This window comes from Gavialis gangeticus, unplaced genomic scaffold, assembly GCF_001723915.1.
Source record: "Gavialis gangeticus isolate Ggan-Ray unplaced genomic scaffold, GavGan_comp1, whole genome shotgun sequence".
Taxonomy (NCBI): Eukaryota; Metazoa; Chordata; order Crocodylia; family Gavialidae; genus Gavialis; species Gavialis gangeticus.
In genome coordinates, this window is record NW_017729022.1 from 108,869,293 (window position 1) to 108,894,889 (window position 25,597).

General features: G+C 43.8%; 1 protein-coding gene across 6 annotated transcripts in view; it reads left to right on the plus strand.

Annotated features, from left to right (window-relative positions):
* The window catches only part of ETV6 (ETS variant 6), a 199,593-nt gene that overhangs the window by 162,655 nt on the left and 11,341 nt on the right, over window positions 1-25,597 (plus strand). For all 6 annotated transcript variants that reach the window (XM_019515951.1, XM_019515950.1, XM_019515952.1 and 3 more), the window contains 2 exons: window positions 1,110-1,244; window positions 7,619-8,161. In XM_019515951.1, the coding sequence (XP_019371496.1) occupies window positions 1,110-1,244; window positions 7,619-8,161 (678 nt within the window). The remainder of the gene's footprint in view (window positions 1-1,109; window positions 1,245-7,618; window positions 8,162-25,597) is intronic.

Sequence of the window (25,597 nt, forward strand, 5' to 3'; positions counted from 1 at the left end):
AGGTCCCTTCTGACTCACTGATTCTATGATTCTATGATCCTCTTCCACCACTGCCCATGGTTGATGCACTGAATTTTGTGGGGAGCGCAATCTTGTTTGTGTTCTTTAAGAAAGTGAGCCCTTCAGTACCTTTAATGAAGGAGTACTTAGGTTCTAGATCCCATTTGGGTTTAGGTGTACCTAGGCATTGAGCTATGCTGCCTTGCCAGGAATGGGGAAGTTCTTGATATACACAAAGGCACCTGGGGAACTCTAGAATTGTAAAGGAGGATTCCTTTGGAGTTTAGGCATCTCCGTGATTATGCAGCAGCAGCCTAAGGGATCAAAATTGGAATTCTAGACTTAGGCATCCAAGTTTAGCTTAAGGCCCTCTTCAGCCGTGCATGTTCTTTATTGGCATTGACCCAACTAAATTTCCTATGGGGAGAAATTACCTAGCATTCTATTATTTCCTTCAAAGGTCATAATACTACAGAAATACCTTTCCACAATACAGAGTGGGAAAGGGTTTTTTGTTTGTTTGTTTGTTTTTGGGGGGAGGTTAATGGAAGATATATCGTCTCCAGTATAAAAACTCATTATATAGAGATGCCAAAGAGAGGAAGTGTTGTACAGTGGTTAAAAGGAGAGTGCTAAAAGTCAGGAGAGCTGGATTTTGTTCCAAGTTGGGCCACTGACTTGCTGGATGACCTTGAATTGGTAACACATTCTGTGTCCTTATTTGCTTGTCAGTAAAATTAAGACTGTCAGAAGTGTGGGGTTGTCAGAAAAGGAAGTGTGGGGCTTCATTAACTAATATTAGTGAAGTTTTGAGAGCCTCAGAAGGGAGGCCGTAGGGAAGTGCAAAGTCTCTATAGCAGACCATTAAGGGCTGTTTTACTGATGTTTATCTCACACTCCCTATTCTTTCCTCTTTGACACTGTTGACACGCAAAATTGCCAGTAAGGAGCCTTACACAAGAGTGAGTAAGATGCAGGTTTTTCCTGGAGGCAGTTTTGGTTTGGAAAATGGCACCCGGGAGCCATGAATTCATGCATCAGATGGCTAAATGAGCCTTCCCAGCAGCATGTAGCCTTTCATTTCCTTTAGCCTGCTGTTTGTCTTTCAGGTGACGTACTGTATGAACTGCTTCAGCATATCCTGAAGCAAAGGAAAGCTCGTATGCTGTTTTCACCTTTCTTCCACCCTGGGAACTCTATACATGCTCAGCCAGAGGTCATATTACACCAAAACCACGATGAAGGTAACAATGTCTCTTTTGTTATTCTTTCGTCTTTGTATGTACAGTTTGGGCAAGGCCTGGAGGAGGAGTTATGTGCTTCTCTTCTTGTTCAAAACCAATGAAAATAATTTTTCTAGCTTTCAGCCTTGACACTGGAGCAGCTAGCTTCCTTAGCTGTTAAAATGTTCAGGTAGTCTGACAAGCCAAGTGGTTGAAAGTTCTCAAGCTTTCCAGTTGCATTCGTTTGTTTGTATAATTCTGTTTTAACCCCTGATGTCTTGTCCTGTATCCAAATAGCCAACATAACCTTTAAACAATATGCTGATGACTTTGTGGTGTCTGTACACACACACACACACACGCTTACAAATGAGAGAGAGAGAGACAAAGAAAGAGTGTGCATGTGGGCATAAGCACGAGTCTGCAAGCAAACGTGTGCCAATTAACTTTCCTTCCCTCACTTCCCACACCAAGATACTAGCTGTCTAGCAGACAGCTCTCTCACTGCACAGGAGATCAACTGGATGTAAAGGTTGGCAGGGTAAGAACAGGAAATTCTCAGAGGAAGTTTCAACTCGGGATTTCACTTTCACTGACAGTCTCACAGATTTAGAGTCTTGACTCGGATGGCCTGATGGAAGGCATGACTCTTTGTTCAGCTTAACTAAATTGGTAATTACTGTGTTTTCAGAGAAATTCTGTTCTTGAAAAAATGTAGCTTCTCTTTCGATTATGCCATTTTTATAAGTAACTATCCAGGCCACCACTTAAACTGGTAACGAAAGAGAAGTCTGCCATAAGCACTCATACCTTTTAAATGCAGAATCCAGACTCTGGAGTGATTTGAGATTTTAGCATATTATCAGTGTAGTAGCAGCAAGACTAAAACACTAGGATTTCTTCAGATGTTCTTTGGAGACAGCAAAGAAACAAACTTTTAATTGTATTATTGGAATTTATTTTATCTTATGATTAGGATAAAGGGTGAATGAAGCATAGGCATCTTCTTTGGTTTTGTAGGCATGTAGCCTCCCACCGTACTGAGTGGTGGGGAGGGAATATACTCCTTTTTTGAGCTAGCAGGGAAATGTCCATGTTTTCTTCTCTGGAAAATAAGGGCTAAAAATATTTAATTTTGGAGCCTTTCATTTTCCAATTAAAAAAAAAAGTTTCTGAAGAAAGTTGACATTTCCCATGAAGAATATAATTTAGAAAAAAGGCCAGTTCTCCTCTCAGAAAAAGTCTTGACAGAATCTTTTCTGCTATTGTTTTTCTTCATCCTGAATCAAAACTCTAAAAAAAGAACTTGGATTTCACCCTAGTCTGTGTTGATCCTAGGAAGAGCTGCACACTTTTACAAAATTTAAGACAGGAGACTGCAGGACCATACTGAAGGGCATTGGAAGGGCAGAATCAGGAGCCCAGGACTGCAGTACAGTTTTACCATGCTAAATATCTGCCCCAGTATAGCTGGATTCAAGCAAAGGCTGATAATGAAAGCTCTATATATACACCCAATATTTTTGTTGGGTTTTTTTAATGGAAAACTGGGTATGGGCCAGGTGAGCCCTTTGTTAAATGTGTACTGAAGAACATATTAGGTAAATCCCAAGCGTTGGAACATTTTGTACACTAGGACTCAGTTCCTCTGGACAGAATCTTTGGTGTAACTAAGTCACAGCTGTAAGAGCATGCTTGTGATTTAAAGCCTGGCTTATGATTTATAAGCTATAGATTTAACAATCTGTTTCCCACAGCAACTGTCCCTTATTGCCTTTAATTCTCTTTTTCATCAGTAGGACCTCTTCCCCACTTGATCACTGTGCATAATTCTCATTAATAAGGGTCTGCTCAATAAAGGGCAAGCTCACATTGATTTCTGTGGGAACAGAAAGACCTAAAGTGCCTGAGCATCCAAGAAAAAAGTGTAGCTGATTCATGTATGTCCAGTATCAGTATTTCCATTAAAACTGAGCTAACAGCCCTTGACAGCTGCCCAGAAACAGCCTAGACCTGTGGTAGATCATAACAAAGATCCTGAGTTTGTCGGTATCCAGTTTTCATTATGAGCTATGGAAAATGTCACAAGGTGGTTTGATGCAGGTGGAGGTCCAGTCACATCGAGATTTGTATTGTACAAGTCTTTTGTGATCATCTAGTTTTAACACAGTCCAACTTGCTGAACAAAACCTGATTGATTCCAATAAATCCTTTCCTTTAGGGTTAGCATGAGCCCTATTTTGTCTGCATAGAGTACAGTGCTTTGAAAACATGCCTCCCTTTTTCTTTCCAACCACTAAATTACCTTTTCTCTCTCTTCTTTCTCTCTCTTTTCAATTTTGTTGCTGATTAAAATTGAGAAGCATTTTAATCGTGGGTCCCCAGCCACAAACCTAGGCAATGAGAGACCCTTTCTGTGCCAAACATTCCCAGGCAGGTACTGAGTGCTGCCTGTGTACTTTAACTTGCTGTCCCTGCCCTCTTCCTCTCTCACATTACTGCGTGGAAGACCTTGCACAACTGAGTTTACCACTCTTTTTCCTCCTGCCTGGACACTCCTGCTTTTTGTGTTGTGCGCTGGGGCATTCATTCCAGCATAACTATCCACACTGGAGAGGGGGCAATAGGGTTTTTGCTTTAGGACTATTCTCAGGCTTGTTTATTCTTGTATTCCTGATCAGGTCTCTTCTTCGCCAAAGTCCTAGCTTTTAGCCTATGCAAAGAGAGTTTGATGGTCTCAAATCAAACGATGATCTGCTGAGGTCGCTCTGACCTAATATCTATGAATCTATGAATCAGTTCCCTGTGGGCAAGTGTAGACATTTCTAGTGCAAAAGCTGATTCTGATCTTCTTGGGGCCACTATAGGGACATCAAGGGCCAAAGAAGCAAAAGAGACTGAATAATCTTCTTCACTAAGTACAGATAGTCAAAAAGCCCAAGACTGAATCAGTTCAATCTTTGCGGGTTAGTTTAAGCTGCGTTGATTGAACCGATAAGCAAGTGACCAGACATTCACTTTTGATTCCAAAAATGCAGCCACATGCCTTCTTGCTTGGCTGGAGCAGACAGCTTGGGCCAAGGCTAGCCCACACACCCTGTGAGGTGGGGAGGGGGGGGAGGTTTGCAGGGGAGGTACAAAGCATCCTGGAATGCTGGGGACTGTGAGTTAACTTGAATCTGGAGGGGATCTAGGAAAGAAGTTCCATAGACCGCTTTAACCTAAATCAGTTAAATCTGATACTACATCCATCCAAGTGTATCTTAAACTGGTTTCAGCTATTTTGAAAGCAGTTGATGTGCACCAAATTTATATTGTTTTACAGATTTGAACTGGTTTCCATTCACTTATGCTGGCTTATGTGTAATTTCTGTCCGTAGCCCTTAACTTCACTGGTTCCTTTGAATCAGAAGAGTCATATGACAGGAAGCTTCTGCTGCTGCCTGCACCTGTTTTGTAGATAAGCAAAGAATTGCAGTCTTCAGGACTTACAATCCAGCAAATTTCCACTTCCTTTAGGAGCCTCACCTGTCCTTAGAGGGATCATAGAAGTCATCAGCTTTCCACAGCATTGAATTAACTTAAAAAAAAAATCTCATCAGAAATTATAATCTGATTGGCACATTTTTACAGACACAGACCTGTGCCCTGACAGCAAAGAGTCAGTGATGGGGAGCTGCTGTCCTGTTCCCTATTAATTTCTTCTGTCCAAACTAAACACAGTTCTCTCCAACTTTCCTCATATGACTTGCATTCCAACTCCTTCATCATCTTTGTCACTCACCTCTGGATCTTCTCCAGTTTCTCTACTTGCTTCTTATATTGCAGAGCCTAAAACTGCAAACAGTATTCCAGCTCAAAACAGGATATGGAGTATGACTAGGTCCAGGCAAGGGGAAAGCAGTAGCAATTAAAATGGGGGTAGAGAGAAGTTTTTTTTAATGCAGTGGTTCCCAAACTGGTTTGCAAGGCCATGTTAAATGGTCTACAGATCATACTAGGACATCCTCTCTTCACCTTCCCCCTCCCCCTTTTCATTTTGATAAGTGTGCATAGGGGTCTGTGAAAAAGGGTGGGTTGATAGCAGTCACTGGGCGCACCTACACGAGATGCTACGGCGCAGTAGCCACGAGTTACCACATGGTAGCTTGTGGCTACAGCGCAGTAGTGTTGCCAAACACTAACTGTGTGGCAATGGTACTGTGTAGTAGTAATGAGCTAATACACAGTAGCACCAGGAAAAAAACGTGCAGTCATGGTACTGTGCAGTACCACCAGTTACTGCACAGTCCACTGCACATGTAGACATGGCTACTGAGTCGAAAGAGTTTGGGAAATACTTTCATAAATGGATTTTAGGCTTCTTGCACGCAGATTGAACATCCATCTATATTTTAAAGTATAGTTTAAAGTATATTTTTTTAGCACTGTTCTAACATGACCTGGCCTTTCCACGCTGGTTGGCCACTACTTCCTTTAAACTCATTTTTAAGCTCCATAGTTCAACTTCTGTTGTTCAGCCAGTGCAGACAGGGCACAGCCTGGACATGAAGTTTCACTTCCTCCTGCTGTTCTGTTATTACTAACCTAAGTAGTTATACAAATATACTTTTCTTGTTTATGATCTCAACTATGTGAATCATAAACTCCAGACCCATCTAGCTTCCTCCTAAACCTTCACAAGGAAGCTGCTAGCTGCTGGCAAGTTGTATAGGTGAACAGACAGTAGGTGGGCAGAGGGTCAGTGTAAGGTTGCTGAGCCAGTGTTAGCTGGAACCCAGTCTTCCCAGCCGACGAGTCCTGTTTGTTCAGACCCTTTCATGGAAAGGTGCTGAGCCCTCATACAAACTTGCCTGGATTCCAGAACAGGCAGGAAGCTCCTAGATTCCTTTCTGCTTCACTCAGTCTTTCAAAGGGCAGTGCCGCCTTAACAAGAGAATCAGGTTTTTTTTAAATCGAACAGACTGAGATGAATGAACAAGTAGGATGGCCACATTTACCTGTTTTGATTGTTGACATGTATGGAGGAGAAGGAAACTGTTATCACCTGAGGTTTCTGACAAACAGCATTGAAATTTGATCTCTGTTTTTCCAGATAAAAACCTGTTAGCCTTTGCTCTCTGCCAGTAGTTTCCCAATCAGAAAGCCGTGGCCTTAATCAGGCAAAATCCATTTATATTTTGTTTGTTGTAATGTTCTGGTTTGTGTGTATGTCACCAGTCCCTGCAGATGCTATTTTGAATCCATGCTTTCTCAGTTCTCCTTGATCTTAAAAGGACACAGCTAAAGTGAATAGGCCCACCCAAAAATTGTAAAAGCTTTTTATCTAGTGAGACTTCTTAGGCTGAGCTGAAAAATCTCACTGAGGTTATTTTCCAAAGATCTTTTTAGTCGTAGTAGTAGTAGTAGTAGTAGTAGTAGTATTTTTTGTATTTATTTTTTAAGGCAGGTGATGGAGTGAAAAACAAGTACAGTATATGAGATAAAACTTTCTGCAAGAAAACGTTCTTAGATTACGTAGTCTGTTTTATAGTCTAACAGGCTCTTTTTATCTATATGACTATATTACTTAACAGTATGAACACAAGTACCACTTTGACCAGTTTAAATGTAGTTTAAACCTGAAACAGAGAGATGTATAAGTCAATAAAACAAGCTTAAAGCCACCTGGAACCATTCACAAGTGTACCTGGAAAATGAGGTACTGTCTTGGATTGATATACTTGGAATGTAAAATGTATTATATGGGGACAATCATGTGTTATGTGGGGAACCATGACATAGGTCTGGTCTACCTCCACATGTTCAGTAATCTTCCCAAGATACTCTACCTCTTGGATCTGTTCTCCAGATCCAAATTTTCAGTGCCCTGCAGAGTTTCAGCAACAGGGGTCCACACAGTGGCAAGACTTGCAACAGGCTTTTATAGAATTTGCAGAGAAACAAAAGTGGTACAGATGGGCCTAACACCAGGCCTTCCACCCTTAATAAGTGCCCCATTAAGCTGACCAGTATGGAATCTCTTGTCACCCTCCCTGGTTTTCTACTGTTCACATCTGTATACATTGGTTTTAAGTCCACCCTGTTTAATTACAGTAAGAAATGTTGTCAGATTTATGTTCTGTTTTCAAAACAATACAACAGTAAGTGAATAAGAATAACCTGCATTTCTATAACTTTTTTCCTCAAAGGATCTGGGAGGGTAGGTTGTCTGTCCAAAGCTACCCATATGTAGAGCCAGCAAAAGAACCAAGTTGTCCTAACAAGCAGTCCCCTCCTGCATTAGACAACACTCCCTCCTTGTCAAGCACAATAGAAGACTGTTTTAAAACATATTCCCTGAGCCAGGTCCTGTGATTCCATCATAATTTACATTTTTTACTTTTTCTTCACAGATAACTTTGTCCAGAGACCTTCAAGACCATCAGCAGAAACAGTCCATCACAATCCCCCAACCATTGAACTGTTGCATCGCTCTAGATCACCTGTCACCACCAATCACCGGCCATCACCAGACCTGGAACAGAGACCGTTGAAGTCCCCACTGGACAACACTATCCGTCGCCTCTCCCCAGCTGAGAGGGTCCCAGGAACAAGGCATCAGCAAGAGAACAACCATCAGGATACTTACCCTCTTTCAGTGTCTCCTATAGAGAACAACCACTGCCCACCTCCTTCAGAAGTGCTTCAGAAGCCTTCCAGCCCCCGCCAGGAGAACACCCGAGTCATCCAGCTGATGCCTAGTCCCATCATGCACCCTTTGATATTGAACCCCAGGCACTCTGATTTCAAACCATCGAGGTTGTCTGAGGATGGGCTGCACAGGGAGGTAAAACCCATCAACCTGTCCCACCGAGAGGAGCTAGCGTACATGAACCACATCATGGTGTCTGTCTCCCCTCCTGAGGAGCATTCAATGCCAATTGGAAGGATAGCAGGTAAGTGTAACATCCTCTACACCTGTGATCTTCACCTGTCACATCATGCAAAAGCCATGAACCAGAGAATAAGATTTATAGCTATCTGAGTTTCCATTTGTACTTGATAACTTCAGAGAATGTGCTGGCATTGTGTAAATCTCACTGTAGCTGTTGTGGAGGCAGTTAAGTATTACTTATATCAGTTTTACAGGTAAGTAAACAGACCAACAGAATGTTCTGCCTCTGATCCAGCACAAGCATTAAAAAATGTTTATGGTTACTGCTTTTCAGGCCCCCTCTACACATGCAGGTAAAGGCATGATGGGATCTAATGCATGATCCACAAAATCGTGCCTCCTGCCATACTACACGTGCATGGCAGGAGGCGTGGTTGTGGGATTGCACACTAGATCCCATTGTGCCTTATTGCTGCTCTTCCTGCACCAGCAAGAAGCAAGCTTTTACGTCTGAGCCCCCTCAGTTAAGAGGCTCGCAGCCACAGGGGGGCCCATGCACTCCTGGGCTTGGAGGATCACAGCAGCCATGACCAACTGGGCCTGAGGGTTTCATGCAGCCCCAAGCCTTGGGGATTGCAGCACCCACAATCCCCTGGGTGGGGGTTTCATGCTGGGCATGGTGAACCCCTGCGGCTAGGGACCCTGTCAGCTCATGGGTTCCCAGCCTCCAGGGAGACTGCTACACATGCAAATTAATGCTGGATAGCAACCAGCTATAAAATAATACACATTTTCAAGGTCTAACTTTATAGCTGGTTGGAGCTTTTTATCATATGATAACTACTTTGCATATATAGCTGGTTTTAAGGTAATTGCACAATTAATCATTTAATTGTTCCATATATGTGACATGTAGAGGGTGCCTTATTGTCCTTCCTACTCTACCTCCTGCCAATCAGTGCCCTTTAAAATGATAGGCTTGAAAAAAGAACTATCCCTAACGGAGTGTCTTACAAACTGAGTTGGTCCAAAAAGCAGAAAATGCTATCAGAGGAGTTCAAAATAATGTTTGACGGAAACGGTTTTAGGACAAGGACACATTCTGAAGTTCCCCCTGAGTGTGTTAAAGAACCTAACATCACTTTTAAGTACCTTTGGTTTGCTACAAAACTTTAATCCTTCTCTTCAGATTTTAAGTGAAAATGGTGCCTAGTCATTTAGCTGAGGCTTTTACCAAAGCAGGATATGAGGGGTAGAAGCATTTTAAACTTCTCCCACTGACACTGATCTATCAGTTGACCTAATACAATCAACCTGCAGTGTCTACGGCACTAAGCAGTTTTACCTACTTAATAGTAAAAGAAAAAAGGGGCAGGAGAAGGAATTACTATAAGCCAAACCACCTTCCTCCAAGACATTGTCTGAAGGCATCTAGTTCTTTTCTAGAACTTGTCCTTGCAAGAAGGCTACCATTTTCCAAGGCTAAATAGTGAGTGATGCTGGGAGGCCTTTGAAATAAGGCCTCAGGATTGTCCTTCTCCCTGAAGGGTGTAATCCTACGTTGCACTGAATAACTGCTGGAAGGTGACTTGAGAAAGAATTTGAGACACTGGAACATCTAAGGTACTCAGAACCTCGCGGCACTGGGCCCAGTTGTATGACATGACCATTCTGGTTACTTCTTTCCTCAGGGAGACCTGCCTTATGCTTTTCTGATGTGTCTTATTACCAGGACTGTCCCTTCTGACAGACCCAAATATACCTCCATCCCACACAAACCTCAGGCTTTGTCTTACTTGTGTTATCGTAAATAATTGACATCACAACAGCTGAATCAGGAAACTGAGGTTACAGAAAGTGTTATTTGTGCTTAAAAGGGAACTGTAAATAGCTCAGGGTTGGGGGGTGAGAGGAGGGAGCAGGGGAAACCCAGATGCTTCAGAAACCTGCTGAATGCCCCAAATAACAGAGGGAAGGGAACATTCCACACTCCTTTGTAGCATAAACGGTTCAGTAGAAAATGCAGTGCCATAGTCCAGGGCTTTTATTTAGTATCAGACTTCTCCACTCCACTAAAGGAACTTAACTTGTGGCCTTCTCACATTTACTGAAGAAAACTATTTACAGCAGAAAGACTCAGATTGTAAAGGTCAGAAGGATCCCATCTGACCATCTTGCCCTGAATAGCAAAGGACACAGACCCTTATCTAGTAGAGGGAACTGTCATAGAGACATTTACATTACAGGAGTCAATGGCACAACATTTAGTTCCCTGCCTGAATGACTTTCGTCTTTCCTTTTGGTATTTATCACACATGGCATGTCACATTCAGCCCCTGGCAGGTCTGTCAAATATTATATCAGGAGAGGTGCAAAACTAGCTGTGTTTCCTTAAAGTGAAGACTCCGTGGAACCTTGTTTTTGTTCCCTTTTTACGTAAGGTGTATTCTCGGAAGTTATATTTGATTTTCTTTTTTAAAAAAGTAGCCCTTCAGGCTTGAAAATGAGAGCTAGCATTTCCTATGCAGCAGTTGGTTAGCTCTGGTTTCTCTGTGGGTTCTGCGATGGATCTGCAACACCAGAAGAGAGCACACTGGGCACTGCAACAAGCATCAATGCTGAAGCTGTCTCTCTCGCTCTGTGCACAGATGTGATAGGAAAGAACCACAGTGATAACAGTTAGGCTGAAACAAATGTGTCTTTAACTTCAGACAGCCTGTAGTGTCTTGCCACATATGTACACTGCTGTTCTGGCAGGTTCAGGGGCTTCTGAAACAGAGAGAGACTCTCCAAAGGGCTGACAAACTATTTAAAGGGAGCAGTACCAAATTCTTACACACTACAGCCAGATACTACCCACCCCAAGTTCAGTGACTGGAAAACTGGGCTCCTGAAAGGAAAGTGGCGTGTAATGTGTTTTCTTTTCCTCTCTGGAGCATTTTGCTCTCAGACTTAAGCTCCTTTATGCCATCTTTTTCTATGACAACATTAACCCCTTTACACCTTGAGATTCCCTCTATTGAGAATGCTTCTGCTGTGAAGCAGGTGCTCTGTATGTTGAGAGATTGGAAGAGTCTTGCTTTCTGTTGGCTAAGTCGTTTGCTGTACTAAGGAATTAAAAGTAGAGCAATGGTCTCAAGTTGCAGTAAGGGAAGTTTAGGTTAGATATTAGGAAAAAAATTCTCATTAGGAGGGTAGTAAAGCACTGGAACAGGCTACTCAGAGATGGAGTCTTCATGTCTGGAGTCTTCATCTTCGGAAATTTTTAAGACCCAGCTAGACAAAGCTGTGGATAAGATGATCTAGTTGGGGATGGCCCTGCTTTGAGCAGGGTATTGGGCTAGTTGACCTCCTGAAGTCCCTTCCAACCCTAATTTTCTGTGAGTTCTATGATTTCTAAAAATACTCCTAAAAAAACAATGTGCTGCTTTGGGAATAAACAAGGAGGCGATGGGGTCTGGCAGATGGAGCAGCAGACTAGGATGCAGGTGTTGTGGGTTCTATTCCTATTTCAAATATTTTAAATGCCAAAAGTCAAAGTCTGCCCTTTCACTGCCACGGGCTGGCAAAGAACATAGATCAGGGCAGGATTTAGGTCCAGGCCTCTTAACACAAATGCATGAACACACACTCACTCATTCACTCAATTAATTTTTGCTGTAAAAAAACAATGTTTTCCCTAGCTTTTACCTGCAAACATCCTGTCTTCAAAATTGGATCAATAGAACTCTGGACTGTCTGTCAGAAAAATAATGACCTCTACTCAGCAATTGATTAATCTCTCCAACATTTTTATGTGATCATTTTCAAAATATTAATTTTACTGATCAAACACTTTGGGCAAGATCCTATTTACCCTTCACATGCTTAAGCAGCACATAGCTATACTTTCTGAAGAAACAGAATCACCCTGTGCAAGTATGAGGAGGAGGAAAAAGGCCTTTTCTCCCTTTTAGCCCAGTTCTCTAGTACCTAGGGCACTTGCTTAGGGAGTAGGAGACCCGGGTCCTATCCTTGCAGTGGCAGGACATGGACAATACCCTCATCCCCCTGCTTTACCTGAGATAAAGGATGTTTTTGATGTTTCAAGCAATATGCTTACTAGTTGTGCATGATGGTTTGTTCCCCAAGTTTTTGAGAACAGCTTACACAAACACTTGTCTAGGATGATTTACACAGAACTTATTCTGCTTTGAGCAGGGGGCTGGACCAGAAGACCTCCTGATGTCCCTTCCAGTCCTATTTTTCTATGATAGTGTAATCTCTTGCTTCCCAAAACAGTGCTCCAGTCACCAGGTCAGGCTATATATTCCCCAGACCCCTCACCAGTCCTCCTTCTGAAGTTGGCCACTGCATCTTGCATTTAATATTAACTGGATAAAATAGATACACAGCAGTGGGGGAATGCCTGGCCCAGTGGGAGCTGGGGGCCTAGCTAGAACCCAGGCCAGGGTCTTCTGCCTTCATGCTGCTCCCAACATTGCTGTTCTGGGGAAAATGTTATATTTCTGACCTTTGTTCCAATTTGAACAAAAAAAAAAAGATCATGAATCTGCAGATTGAAAGCTCCAGTGCCTGTGCACCTCTGCCTGGGAGGATCTGTCCACAAACAAGCAACTTTATGGCTTAAACACTTCCATATCATGTAAAAAGAGGCAAGGGGCACCCCTTTGGCTGAAACTACTGAGAGCGTTGTTCCTGAGGCTGAGGCCTGCACAGCAACCATAGTGATAGCATGGGCCAAAGTAGCTGTTGCAACAGTCAAAGTGAAATCCAGACCTCATAGAAGGCATCACTGGCCAGGATTTCAACCCCAGTATCTGCTGTAGTAGACCGTGACAAACCTCTTCCCCAACTGCACAGCTAGTTTGTTGGGGAGAAACACAGGAGCTGCTGCGTTGGCTAAGACCAATGATCCAATCCAAGGGCCACTACCAGCTGCTTATAAAATGACGATGCAAGAAGCCATGCAATTGGTGATTATGTAATTAAGTTATCACAAAGGAGGTTTCTTCCTAACCTCTGTCAGTTAGAGCTTGGCTTTTGTTCCTTCTGGTTCACTTGCTACTAAAATTCTGGATGCTGTCTTTACTCATTTGAAAATCCATTGTCTCAGCACCCAGAATCACTGTAGACCAGCATCCTCAAAGAAGACCACGAGCTCTTGAAGTAAATGTATTTTCTTCCACAGGAAAAAAGCTAGTTCATTTGCCCATGATAAGGGTGAACTTCATACTTCTGGTTAGAGGTTCTGGAAAGCGATCATGGTATGTTTTTAACCACTGTGCTTCTACTACTCCTCTGTAGTATAATGGAGAGCTGGTGTGTGTGCAAGAAAAAGAGGTGGCAGGAAACAGAGTTATAACTTCTAATTAGATGGGAATCGACTACTCCCTCAGATCCATCATCTGTTTTGTGTTTAAGCCAGGACAATGAGAATTGTACAGATAATGCTAGTGTATGCAAACCTGTTTGGCCTTATTCAGGTAGATCCATTTGTGCAAATAGTTTGGAAAAACCAAACCATACCTTCCATTAATATTCTTCTAAAGTTGCATATTGGTTTTGACTTTCGCTTTCATTAAGAAAAATCAAAGGCAGGTGAGTTTTTTGCTTCTCTTAATGTCTGTTAGTATGCAGTTCTTATCAGTTGGGTTACCTTAGCAATTGGGCTTTATTTAGCTTCAAGTGTTTTTCCTTTTCCAAGAGTCTGAGAAAAAGCAGTGTGATGTTTAAACTGTTGAGAGGATTGTTATCTCCCCCAGCCATGTATTGGACTGTTACTGCTGAACATTATAGTAAATACTTTCATAAAGGCAGCCAAAATCCTTCCCCTGCCAAAAGACATGGAAGCACATTCTGCTCCTAGCTCTAATTATGACTTGCTATCTCTGCCTCAGTTTTCCCATATTCAAATAGGAGAGTGATACTTGCCTTACAGCGTTTTGGTTCTCACAGGCTCTTAGGAGCAACCCTTTAAACCAGAGCAAACCAGCATGATCACCAGAGATGAAATTCAGCCCCACATAAGAACATCACAACAGCATCAGAACATAGGTTGGGAATGACTTATGCTCCAGGTAATCCACACGGTTAAACTGCTCTAGCACTGTTAAATGTCATCCTGAAGTTCAATGAAGGGAAGCAATTTCTGGGTTTTTCCCCATTATTTTCCTCTAAATGGAGAGTTGGTAAGCATGCAATTCTTAATAGGTGAGACACTGCCTATTGGAGTGTTTCTCTTCTCTTCTCTTCTCTTCAGGGTTTTTTTATTTTGAACCTTGAACAAGCTTCACTTGTGAAGAAGTTCGTGTTGATCTCCAAAATTAGCAACAAATTAAAAGGTTTGTTTTAAAACCATGAGAAAAAAAGACACTTTGCTGATTAAGATAACAGACTAGCAAGAACAAATATGTAGGCTTAAGCATTGCAAAAAAACCCAACAAATCCCAAGTGACCTGGTGACCAGTTGTTCCTCAACATACCTCTCAGGGCTCAGGTTCAAGGTTGAGCATTTCTTCTTAATAGATCTGGTATGAGCACAATTTTTGCACTAGAAGAACCCTACCATTTTGGGGCAGGGGGTGAGTTCTCTTTATTTCTATAGTTCTACTAATATGATTAGGACCATCTGGAGCAGGCACTTCATGCAGCTCATATCCCAGAAGGGCCAGAGCAGGTGCTGTGGGCACTGAATCCAGCATGTTGGAGAAGGGGTTCCAGAGTGGTCCTCAGTGGGGCTAGCGCCAAGGGCCAGATGATGTGGATCTGCAAGCCCAATACAGCCCATAGGCTATATCTTTGACACCACTGGCTTATCTCCCTTCCTGTACAATGTGGTGTAGCTGCAATATGTTGTAGTCACAAGCACCTTTTTAATGCATTACTACGTCTATCCTAAGAAGATTAATAGTAGAGCTAAAGCTTTACAGTTTGTGTGCGTGTGTGCTAGCAAGATCTCAACATAGCTGCTATCAGGGTAGCTTGTATAGGACGTGAAAGAATGTGCACCTCTGTTTTGCTATGTTGTTATAGTTGTGCCTGTAGACTGCAAAGGAGATCAAGGCCCCACACATGCCTTTGAATGCATAGTAAGAGACAGTTCATGTCCCAGAGAGCTTATAGTCTAAATCAGGGGTGCTCATCCCCTGGCTTGCAGGTCAGATCTGGCCTGAAGAGTCATGTCATATGGCCCACAGGGCACCACAAGGGACCAGAAATGTGATGGCAGGGAAGCAATGACAGTGTCAATTGCCCCTTGGAGAGCTCCGTGGGGTGAATAATGTGACCTTTGCACGGGATCGGGCTGGTGAAGGGTCAGATCTGGGTGGGTAGGCATGCAGGATCAGGCCAGTGCACTGTCAGATCTGGGTTGACACACAGCTGGATCGGGTCAGTGCGGGATTATGCCCCCACACCAACCCCTCATGCCAACCCCACACAGGATCTGGCTCATGCACTGACTCTGTGTGTGTTACTCATCCAGCCCATGGGTCCAGAAGATTGAGGCTCCACTGGTCTAAATCAAAGCTGTCAAACATCCGGTATCCCAAACTACTGCTGGCCCAGGGAATTTGGGGGCATGACTAAAGCAATGTGTGTAGCCTGATACAGAATTTGGGGCCCAGTTGGACTTAGTTATTGGCAGCTGAGGGGAGGGAGAAGGGTGTGCCAACAGAGTCCCTTGCAGCTTGATTGCCTTACAGCTGCCAGCCCTGCCATCAGAATGACTGAGGACATACAAAATATGTCTGCGCAGCAGTGACTGTGAAGTCAAGATACCTGAGTTAGCGTTAAACTTGAGAAGCAGTGTAAATTATTCCATTCTGAGCTCTGTAGTGCTATGTCTAGACTGCTACCAGGTCCCAAAAGAGCTTAAAATCTAGATCAGGTATCTCTACAGTACAGTCATTTCTGTGACTGCTACGTGGACATACCCAGAGCAGAAGCAGCTTCCTAGGTGAATATATTACCAGCCAGTCTTCCAGGAGAAACTCAGAATCACAGCCACAGGTCTTGCCAGATACTAAGCCTTTCAGTTCCCCATTTTGAGAGGACTTGTTTACAGGGAAGAAGTTGGCTGGCAGAGCTAGTTTAATATTATATTAGCTATTTTGAAATAACTCCCTCAAGTGGTCAGTCTGTTCTGGAATAAAATCACTCATATTCTAGAATACTTCAGGTATATAGACAGACAGATATCTCTACAGGAACATAGAGACCTACTAGTTGCATACTAACAGCTGATGCATGCTCCTCAGTGGCAGGTCTCCCTCCCCTTTAAAGCATTTAGAAGCTAGGTTTGTCCATAGCCTTAGCCTGTTTTGTGAGTGGAGGCGTTATTTTGGAATAAAGTCTTTCTTATTTTGGAATAGTGTCCACACAGGGAGCTGTTGTGGAACAGTTGTGCTGCACTAGCTATTCCAGGCCCTTTCCCTATGTAAACTAAGCCCTCAGGCTTTTCATTCAATTATGTGCTTAGCTGTCAGATTTGATTGCGGCTCCTCCCTCTTCACACACACCTTAGCAGCAGAGTAAGAGCAAGTGTGAACTTCATTGTGCAAACTGAGCTGCTAGCAGGAGAGCTGTCATACAAGCTGCAAATCACTGTTCCTTCCCTCCTTTGCAAGGAAAAAAATGTTGACAGGACCAGCTATTGAGAGTTGACTGTGAAGTCTGCAGTCTTAGCTTTGAGGTATATTTTTGAAGAGCTTCCACAGGGGTGGCAGTAGTAGCAATATTAGAAGTCTGGCTACCACCAGGCTCTTAAGAACTCAACCTCATTTTCAGCACAGCAGGGCTAGATGGTACAGTACTAAGAACAGTGTCACCAATTAGTATTAGGCATGTTAAGAGTTTTAATGCAAAGAAAAGTCCAGTTGAATCCATTTTAACGCAGATATATCCTGTCACTTCTCATCTTTGCCATCCAACTGGAAGATTTTGGGCCCCTTTTAAATGCTTGCTACAGCAATTCTAGATTAAAGAGTTCAATTCTAATTTTGACCAAGTGACTAGCTTTCCTAAGTTACACAGCACAGTCCTGCATTTGTATCCCAGCATCCCTGAGGATTCCCTAGAATGGGGCTTTGGGCCTGATTTTGAGAAACTTGTTCCAGATCAGTGCCATGCAGTGTTCCTTGTAGGTGCTGAGAGGACACAGCATGCCATGCCCTGTCTTCATGCAAACATAGCTATACTGCTTCTAGCATGGTATGTAGCTGCAGGCTATCTGCAGAACTGGAAACTGTAGTTCAGTAGTTCTTGGTTTTTTAGATGCAGGGCACCTTAGACTCAAGCCACCATACAGAAAATGCCAGCTCTTAGCTTTCACTTGTTTTTTTTACTAGAAAAATAAAAGCAATTCTCCTGTTACAAGGAATTCAGAAAGACCACAACAGGTTAGAATTTTTTGATGCTATGGATTCCTATTTTAAATCTGTGAGTTTGTGTGTGAATCATGTGAAGGTGTTCACATAACTAATGGTGTTAATGTTCACTGGCATCCGAGGGGACCCCTAGAAGGATCTCACAGCACCCTGGTTGAGAATTACTGGTGCAGTTGCATTCCAGCAGCACTGTGCTCAGACTAAGTGTTTCTGCCTCTCAGCAACACTGCATTGGAACTGGAAGTGGTGTATATTACTTCTTTGGCACACCTGGGATAATATAAAAATGTTGTTCCTGAAGGTTGATCACTTTACACTTATGCTGTAGGTTCTTTACGTTAGTTTACACTCACTCCAAAGTCCATTTTGAAGGCTGGAGAGCTGAGAAGAGGCCTCCATTTAAGTAAGAATCATGTCTGTAGCTCTACCCAACATGGGAAAGTGCTGCTCCTAATTGTCACAAATTAAATTGAAATAAGCTTGGTTTAAACTAGAGTGAGAATGGTCACACAGGAATTATCACTGGTTTACCCAGATGGTTTAAAAATTCACACCTTTAGTTAAACTGATGCAACTCTGCATTTGGACATGGCCTCAAGAGTCTTCACTTCATACTGCTATCAGCAAGGTTGGCTGTGGTCCAAAAGGGAATTCCCACATGGCGGAGGGAACAAGTAGTGTTTCCACCATCATTCCCTCCATAGGGTTTTGGAAGGAGCGGAAAAGTGTAATTTACTGCTTATGTCGAAGCGATGAGAAACTCCCTGGGGCCAAACTGTATCAATACATGGTTCAGCCGAATTTGCTGTACGCGCTCTGGCAGTTCATTGTACTGTTACAGCCCCATGTGATCAGTTTTTCCACCGTTAGAAAGCTATCGCTTTCATTACTGCTGCCAGAACCTAGAGATGAATTAAGCCCCTGCTGTAGACTCTGGGGCATCTCATTGTTGGGAGGACTCTGCTACAAAGTCTCCCTCACTGTTTCCATTTAACTTCAGTACCTGTCTTGAAGAGTCTGTCTCTTAAATCCTGGGAGAGACGTTTCTAGAGAACAAATTCAACTGCTCTCTGCAGTTGTGATAATGAGAGAAAACAGCACCTGCAACTTATACTGGAAATACCTGTTTGGTATGGGGAAATTGTTCCTTGTATGTTTTATGTTGCTTTCAGCCTGCTTGTTAAGAAGTAAATTCCTTGTCTGCAGCCAGACAGAAATCAGGGCTGCGGTTACATTCCTGCCCTTTGTTGAATCTTTGATGCCGGATGGCTGAGAGTTTCAGTTACCCTGTTTCTCAGTTCCTGGCCCATATTGTATACAACCCAGAGGAGGGCACTCTGACCTCTTCCCACAAACACAAAAGACAAAGTCCTTTAAGCCTTCCCACCCCCTGTTCCTGTTTGCAACAGGGCAAACCCAGACTTTCTTTTCTGTGTTCCTGCCTCATTTCCAATATCACACATATTCACAGTAGAAGTCTGGGGTTGTTCTGTTCCCCACCCGTATCTGGGTTCAAGGCAGAGAGCAATGTTGCAGCTGTTGTATCGTGAAGTCTGGCAACCTCCTCTTCAGCCCCAGTTTGATTTTACAGAACAATACAAACAGTTGTTTGTCAGGAGGTTTTACTATAGCAGCCTGGCATCCTGCCTCAAGTAGCAGACAAAGAAAAATGAAATTGTCCTCACTGCAACACTTCCAAGCTTCACCCAGCCAACTGTACAATGCTGTGCAGGGATAAGGCAGATAGTTTCTCCCTAACCCCCACCTAAGATCAATTTACAACATGAAACAGGAGATTCATATTAATTACCTTAATTATTTTAGCATACATTTTTAATTCCCGTGAAATTTACAGATTTTTTCTTGTTTTTTATCCTGGTCTCAGTGTATGCCCTTGAAGTAGCAGCTAATCACACAGGAGTATTCTCCTTTTTGTTCTAAATGCACAACTTTTCTATGGCACTACGTATCCCCATGTTGTCATACTGTGGGGAAGGATGGTCACTGTACCAACAAGAGGCAAAGCTACCTCAAATCTAATTTTGGCTAGTAGTCAGGATCTTATAGAACTGGTTGTGGGAAATCATTGAGGAGCAAGTGTTTATGAACTAATTCAATTTTGACTTAAATGCAGATGGGACAAGTATAGGTCTATAACAGGGGGCTTAGCCTTCAAAAGGGCCATGTGTAGGTTGAGAATTTTTGAAAATTAAGGCAATAGGTTAAGCTATCAAATCAGTTGGACATGAAAGCTGAAAATGTGGATATGCAAAGAGCATGGAATTATTTTAAAGCAAAAGTACAAATACTATTGTGGACCTGCATTCCAAGCAAGAAGAGAAGTTGGTGGGGAAGAGCCAGAGGCCTATGTGGATGAACAGGAACCTCAGACCAGGCATTAAGAGTAACCCAAGGATTTACAAGCAGTTAAAAAGTGGGACTGGTTGACGAGGAAGAACATCTTTCTGTGGTCAAGGAATGCAGGAACAAAGGGAGAGGCAGGGTTGACAAGATTCCACTCTTCATGAGCAGAACCAGTTTTGAGAAGGGGCTTGTATGCGCTGTTTAGGTTGGATCAATTCTAGGGATGGCTAGAGTGGAAAGCAGAACTGGATTCAAGATGACCCTGCTAAACTGGAGAAATGTGCCAAAATCAATAAAATGAAATTCATTGAGGGCATGTGCAGAGTTCTGCACTAAGATGGAACAATCAAATCCACAAATGCAAATTAGGGCATGACTGGCTTGGCTACATTAATACAGATGAGCACTTGGGATTCACTGCGTACTAAGAAGGAAATTGATAACCATCTTCAGATACATAGATGGTTTGTTAAAAAGAGAATAATGATAGGCTATTTTTAGTGGGTGTGTCTACATGTGCAATTTATGTGGTTTTCCTAATGCACATTACATTTCATACCTCCAATATGAAGTACAAAATAAATCCGCATTAGGCTCTCCCAGTGTGCAGTACCAAGAGTGCATGCTTTTTAAGTGGGTTTTTGGTTGTAGCCATGTTTGTCTAAGACCCCACCTTTTTGAATGTGGGGCCAGATCACGAACTTTTTATCACCCAGTGGGCCGGCGAGCCATATTCAAAGACCTCACAGGAAGTGGTATCACATCAGGAAGTGATGTCACGTGACCTTTGACACCAATGAAGTTGCAGGAAGTGACAATGAAATGGGTCTGGAAATGTGGTTTAAAATCCAAAATAAAAAACAATATAAAAGCAAGAATGAAATAATACCAAACACTTGACTAAAATAAACACTTTCGCTTCTATTCACTTCTCAATGAATGAAAGAAGCATAATGCAAATCAATAGATCAAATGTGGAAAAGATATCAGCTAGAGTGGAAACTAATCAAAGCAACAAAATATGGGCATTTTTAAGAATAATCTTCAAGAAGATTTACTTTTTTGGATTAATAACTTGTTAGTAACACATCTTTAACAAGTAGTAACAAACTGAACCCCCAATCCCGCACAAAGAGAAACAGAAGCAAACACAATCCAAACACTGGACAGAATTTTACAGACCTGGTGCCCGGCCGGTCTGGTGCCATGCCCGGGTTGACATGGTGTTGCAGGAACCGCTTGGCTACAGCCAGGTTGACCTGGTGCTGGAGAAGCTGCAGGGCCAGGCCAGGGTTGACCTGGGGCCCGCCTGGCCTGCTGGTGCCATGCCCAGGTTGACATGGTGCTGCAGGACCCGCCTGGGCAGAACCAGGTCGGCACCAGCCAGGAAAAGCAGCATGCAGCTGAAGCCAGCTTCCCATGTGCTGCTGGGGCAGAAGGAGGCTGGCCAGGTCGCACCGGCCAGCAAAAGCGGCAGCAGAGCCATGCAGCACTGGGGACTGACCAGTGCAGGCTTGTCCTGTCCGGAGCGGCACACAGCTCCGCTGCCACTTCTGCTGGCCGGTGCAGACCCGGCCGGGCTCCTCCTGTCCCCAGCAGCACATGAGAAGTGGTCTCCTCAGGGCCTCGCACACGGGTGACCAGGCCTGGAGAGCTGCAGTGCCCGGGGGGAGCAGGTGCTGCCTTGCTGTGGGGCAGGGCAGGGCAGGGCAGCGGGGCTGGCTTGAAGTGGGCAGGTGAAAAGGCAGGGACAGGCCAGCAGTGCCAGCAGCCGCTGCTTGGCCTCCGGCATGGGGCCACTCCGGCAGCGCAGCACAGCACAGGGCATGGGCATGGGCATGGGCACGGGCACAGACTCGTGTTGGGGCGGGGAGGTGGGGGCAGGAGCACAGGTGCTCCCAGACGTGCATACTCCTCACCAGCGACCAGATGCAGACCCCCATCCTCAGCCATGCCAGCTACATTAGCAGGACCTGAACCAGCAAAGAGGTGGCTGGACGTAAAGCGCCTCTGGGCCAGGCTCCTCCTGCCTCTCGCTAAACCCAGCTCCGGCAACCACGCACCCCGCAGCCCCGGCCTGGCCCCGAGGCACCTGCAGCTCCACGTGGGAATTTACCCAGTGCCTCCATCCACCACACATGCGGGTAGGGCACGGGCCATACTGCAGCTCCCCCGGCTGTGCGCTGGGGGCAAGGGGAAGAGCCAGAGGAAAAATTGCGGCTGCTGTGCCCAGCTCATCCAGTCAGGCACGGCTGTGGCAGCCCCATGCCACGTAGCCCTTGGGGCAGCGGCGGCGGGACCCGGCTCACGTGATAAGCCCAGCCCCGCAGGGGGTAGGCAGCTTCCCTCCCTTCACTGCCGGCTGGGCCCTGCGGGTCAACCCTGCCCACCTTGCCTTGCCACTGCCCCACCTCTGCGGAGCATGGAGTAGGCACCAGGACTCCTCGCCTGTCCTGAGCAAGGGACCTTGGGGGCCAGATAAAATGGTTTGGCGGGCCGCATGGCGGCCCGCAGGCCATATGTTGGACAAGCCTGGTCTAAGGACATAGGCAGGCAAGGTTCTTTGAGTAGATGTGACATCTTTTATTAGACCGACTGAGTAGTTGGGAAAAAAGTTCTTAGCATACTTTTTAAGTGACTCTTCATGTGTAGTAGCCTATTTTACTATGCATTAGCATATTTGCATGTTTTTTTTACCCAAAGCTATAATGCACAGTAAAATGGGCTATTACTCCTCATTAATGTGCATGTGTAGACGTGCTCTATTTCTACAGGGAACGAGGCAAGAAGTAATGAACTTGAATTGCAACAAGAGAAATTTAGGTTGGGTATATTCAAGAATTTTCTAACCAGGAGAGCAATTCAACACTGGACTAGGTTACCAAGAGAGATTATAGAATCTCCATCCTTGAAAGTCTAAGAGTAGATTAGATGAACATTTGTCTGGGATGGTTCAGAGAAGTAGTTAGTTGGGTTAATCTGAAGTCAAGTAGAAAGCAGGGTAGATTTGTACCTTAGAGACTAATCAAAGTAGAGAGAGAGAGAGAGAGAGAGAGATGGCTAGCACAAGCTTTCATGAACAGTTTAGATAGTAAATAGTTGTTTCTATTTAACTTTGATATATGTCTTGAAGAGTCTGTCTCTTAAATCCTGGGAGAGACGTTTCTAGAGAACAACCTCAACTGCAGTTGTAGCAATGAGAGAAAACAGGGTCCTTCCAGTCATTTTTCTATGATGCTAGAAAGCCTATAGCAGAATCCAGATCTGGGTTTGGATCATGCACCTTCTTCCACTCTGAGGTCATCCTACTAGTCTTATCATTATCCTTTTATCATGGCCTTTTCCATAGCAATGAAGTAAAACACACACACACAATACAAGATGATACACATGGTTTCATGAGCAGAGAGTTAATCTAAAAGATCTCCCTTATACTCCTATTTTACTGAGCCACTGAGAGATTAACACATGTTGGCTTCCAGTGGAGAACTATGGGCTGCGCAGATACAGCTAATTGCTGCTTAAACTGAATTGAGATACAAGACTTTTTCCTGAAGTCAGTGAAATATTGCCAGTTACTTCACTGGACTCCAGTGGTGCCATATAAATTTATAGACATAGAAACATAATTAGGAAGCAAAATTGTGTTTTATAACTGATGCGCAAGCACACTCAAAGTGAGGCAAGCAAGCAAAGCACCCAAAAACTGATTCCAAAATATATATATAATTAGATCAGTTGATGTAAAAAGATTTGGGCAAACCAGCACCTAAAAGTAACCTGAAAGCTAATCATGAGGTTTGTAGTCAGTTTGTCAAGGAGTGGAAATATGCATGTCACAGGCTTCCCTTCCTCCAAGTATAATAGGGTCTAGCACTCACCAACCTCTGGTCTGCATTGTCTAGGCCAGTGATCAGTGATTCTCACCCCACGGCATCCTGAGGTGTCTTAAGATCTTTTCAGGGGCGCCACAGAGGTGCCATGCAATGTTAGCACCGTTAAGTATGCAAACATGATTCACAAGCCGAACACAAAGATTTCAAATAGGTATCTATAGTATTAAAAGCATTCTGACCTGTTGTTGTCTGAGTTCTTTGCAACAGAAAAAAATGTTCTGTGATCTTCCTGTAGTCCAAAAACAAGTGAAAAACAAAATCAAGTGAAAACTAAGAGCTGGCATTTTTCAAGGGGGCCCTTGAATCTAATGTGGGGTGTCTTAAGTCTAAAAAGACCCATTGGTCTAGGCAGTCAGAAACAGAGAGAATGTATGGGATCCAGCCCTTCAGGTGATGCTAAGCAAGTCCACCCATTCTGGGGTTCCTGGGTCCTAAAGGGCATCAAGTCTCTCTTCCCACAGAGTCATGCTGGGATGGTTATGACCCATGTCAAATACAACTGCAGGTGTCTGTGAAAGCATGGGTTCAATATCAGAGCAAAATAAACCTAAAAAAATGTACATTTTTGCCTGGGCTGCTCTCAACCAGGCTGTATCCAGCCCTCCCAGCTCCCACCCCCTTTATTCTGCTCCTGTCATGCCTGATATCTCTCACATGGTGGGGTTGACTGAACCCAGAACAGCATATTATTCCCACTTTGTGGGCTAGCAGGGAGCTTGCATACTCCATTACAGGACCACACACTCATTCCTGTACATGTTCCTGCTTGTTAATACATTGTCCCATGAAGGTTACAAACAATCAAAATAAATAACCTAATAACTTGAGTGCAGGGGAGCAAGGGTTTCTGCCTCTTTTGTAATTCCTTCAGCTATATGGATTATTATACTCAGTAGAGCTCCAGAGTGGGGTTTTCAAAAGGGCCATGTGACTGAATCCACTCATGGTCAGACAAGGGAAAGAGAATGTTTTGGTGGAGCAGAGGCAGGGGAGAAGTGAAAAGAAAAGGAAGAAGAGAGAAGAGTTGGAGGGGAAAGACTTTTTAAAAATTAGAATCCTTGTGTTTTCTAGGTTTTTTTTCTATACAGTTTTCCACTGAAAGATCTCACTGTTCTTTACAAAAAGGAATGAATTACCTCACTGTCCAGGTACTTACATGGGCACTCACCAACATAGCATATGAGCACCATGAAAAGGAGAAAGCAAATGCAAGTATCAAATTCCCCTTCCTTTGCTCCTTGTAGGAGAAAACCTGATGGCAGCTGACAAAGTAGTTTGTTGCCTACCAAAACTCACGCTGCTCTGAACTAGTTAGCCTCTAAGGGTGCTTGTACATGAGCAGTGACGCTGCTCTGACACTGGAATTCCATTGCATCGGAGCAGACTCAATCGCAGTTAATCGAGTCTGCTGGAGCATGGCAAGTCCTGTGCTCCAGCACCCTTCTGCGTCTCGTGTTGTCTGAGTTCTTTGCTCTGGCCTAGCTCTGGGATGCACTCTAAGTAAAGCACCACACCCCCACCTGCCCCCAGAGTATGTGTAGAAGTGCCCTGAGGTGCCACCTTGCCCTGCCTTTTGTCTGACTTCAGACTAACTCTGGTTACCACCTCCATGACTTCTGATGGAGCTGTTCCACTTTGCATGAAATAATTAAATAGTCATCGGGGCTAAATACAATAAAAAAGGCCGAGGCTGAATTGATTCAATATTCGCAGGTTGTGAAGATTGAATCTAAGCTGTGTGGATTCAACCAATAAGCACATGAACAGAAATTCAATTTTGATTCCAGAAATGCAACCAAGTGCCTGTAATGGCCCAAACCAGTAAGGGTGGGGGGGAGGGGGCACTAG